The sequence below is a fragment of the Arachis ipaensis genome, chromosome B01 (genome assembly GCF_000816755.2).
Source record: "Arachis ipaensis cultivar K30076 chromosome B01, Araip1.1, whole genome shotgun sequence".
Taxonomy (NCBI): domain Eukaryota; kingdom Viridiplantae; phylum Streptophyta; class Magnoliopsida; order Fabales; family Fabaceae; genus Arachis; species Arachis ipaensis.
In genome coordinates, this window is record NC_029785.2 from 125,769,082 (window position 1) to 125,771,633 (window position 2,552).

A 2,552-nucleotide genomic window follows, 5' to 3' on the forward strand; every position below is an offset into this window, starting at 1 on the left:
TATTTTAAAAATTATCTTTTAAAAAGTTATTAGTTTTAATAAATTATTTTCACAAAATAAATTTTTTACCAAACTTAAGTCTTAGCCATACTCCTATAAGGTTCAATGTGTCTCCGGAATGTTTTGGAATTGGACCGAAACTACGATTCCCTTGAACGGGTGCCATGCCTTACAACTCAAAACTTATGAACAATTCAGTTCATCTTAAAGTATAAGTTACTCCATGATCTAAACAACAAATCTTATTTTTATATATGCAGTTCCAAATTTATAAATCAGTACAATCCCCTTTCATTAAATTGTGGAGAAAAGGATTACAACAGAGTAGTGATAAAATGTTTTCCTCCGTGATGGAGTTTGTATTTGTCATCATCTTAATATTGTAAATTAATTTGTTCTAAAAACCATAGCTCCTGCAACACAAAATGTTAGACATCAGAATCCTTTATATCAATAATGAGACTGAAATCACCAAAAAAGATATGTACCTAGTGTTGGCATCAAAATTGAGAGAACAGCTATCCCAGCAAACTTAAGTGGTAGACCAACTTTGAGCATGTCTATGATGTCAATGTGGCCAGTGGCAAATCCAACTACATTTGAAGGAGTTGATGTTGGAAGCAAGAAAGCAAACTCAGTTGCCAGTGCGCCAGGGACCATAAGAATAAGGGGATGCACATGCATGGTTCTCGCCACGTGATACATAAGTGGTAGAAGGAGCGTGGCAGTGGCATCATTGGAGGCTATGAACTCTGTAATAATGCTACTGATCAGGGTAACTGCAGGAACAATGGCCAAGTATGGCGTGTTCTCCAAGAAATCTAAGGCTCTGGATAGCACATCTGCTAGGCCACTAGATTGGACTCCATCAGCTATGGCAAACCCAGCTCCAAGAAGCAAAATCAGGTTCCATGGTAACTTCTTGCATTCGTTCCAATCCATTAGCTTTTCTCCCTTTTGTTTCATGTTTGGGATTATGAACAATAATACAGCCGCCACAACCTACATTATATTGTTATATATACAAAGTAAAAAAATTAATCCATTCTGTTTTCTATACGATATTTATGAATTATCTGTCCCAAAAGTTTTAAATAGAAATATTCAATCTAGTAGATATATAATAACATTAAAATTTTGAAGTACATATATAAATATAATATAACATTAAAATTGAAAAGCTGTAAGGGATAAAGAATACATACACTGACACTTCCATCACCAACACGACCATTGAAGAGCTCTCCCCAACCGGGAATGTCATCTGTGATTCTTCTTGTCATCCATAATATTACCAGCAACTGCATTATTCACAAAAAAGCTTATTAATGGTTCCAATAATAATGAAATCGAAAGTTTCTCATGCTCAATAATATTTGAAAAATTTAAAATTGTGTCTAGGCATGCATACACACCCCAAACACAGACAACACCATCTTCTCAGCAAAAGACATCGGACCTGTAAATACCAAGTTGAAATTAGAACTGCATACCTTAGTAGTACCCGTATTGGATCTAATGGTTAAATTAAAATCGATATTTTCAGGGGGGGAAATTATCCAAGTGATTCGGCTTCTTTTTTTTTTTCTTGGTAATATGATAAAATAGTGTTCAGATATTATTTTAGGCCCAGGCATCGTATAACTCAAAACAATTGTACACACTCTGTTGCCAATTTCAAAGGGACAGGCCATTCCGTATAAGTCCATTCCGAATTATCCTTTTCAACCGCTTCTTATTTAATTTCTTATTTTTCCTTTATTAATCTCACCATGCAATGCTATTTAAAAAGATACCTTATTTTGAGTTTATTTGGGTGAGTTTTAAAAAAAATTATTTTTTAATTATTTTTTTGTATAATTTTTAAAAAAAAATTATTATTTAAGTACACTCAAACAAGCAAAATTTAATCAAGATTATCTTTAATATAATCTCTTATATTATACACGATTTTAAAAATTTATAAAAACATCAGATTAAATTCTAGTAAAAATTAGATGAATAGGATTATATTACTTTACACTGGTAAATACATTTATAACAAAATCATAAGGTGTTAGCAGTTTGTGTAAGAAAATACAAGGTGCTGCAACTTCGTAAAATGTCACTATTGAGGTTGACAGTGGACAACACAAGGACCCAATTTGTTTCATGCGGCAATATAAAAGGGAACTACCTACCCTGAATGAGCTTCTGCTGTATAACACAGACAAAACGACACAATCCATAACAAGCACAAAAACTCAAAAGTGAACAAATATTAGCCAAACTTTTCCTCTGCCTGCTTCCATTTTGCCCGTATTTTTTCTAAGAGAAATATTGAAGTCATTAGAATTTATTTTGCCCATTTAACTATCGGGAAATGTTTAATAAAAAATAGTCATAACTTACCTTATTTAACATTTATTAATTATTGTGACAATTAATAAATACTAAATAAGACAAATTCTGACTTTTTTTTTTGTTTTTCTAAAATTATCGTTTAACTATTAACTTAATTTTTTTAATTTAGTAATTCAGCAAACAATTTTAACTCATATATTAATAACAAA

The 2,552-nt window shown here is 31.6% G+C and overlaps 1 protein-coding gene across 1 annotated transcript in view; it reads right to left on the bottom strand.

Annotated features, from left to right (window-relative positions):
• Window positions 230–2,552, bottom strand: part of LOC107619694 (tonoplast dicarboxylate transporter) — a gene marked incomplete in the record, with an annotated part of 4,691 nt that continues 2,368 nt past the window's right edge. The window contains 4 exon segments of the mRNA XM_016321991.2: window positions 230–413; window positions 489–1,002; window positions 1,206–1,301; window positions 1,416–1,459. Coding sequence (XP_016177477.1) covers window positions 388–413; window positions 489–1,002; window positions 1,206–1,301; window positions 1,416–1,459 — 680 coding nt within the window.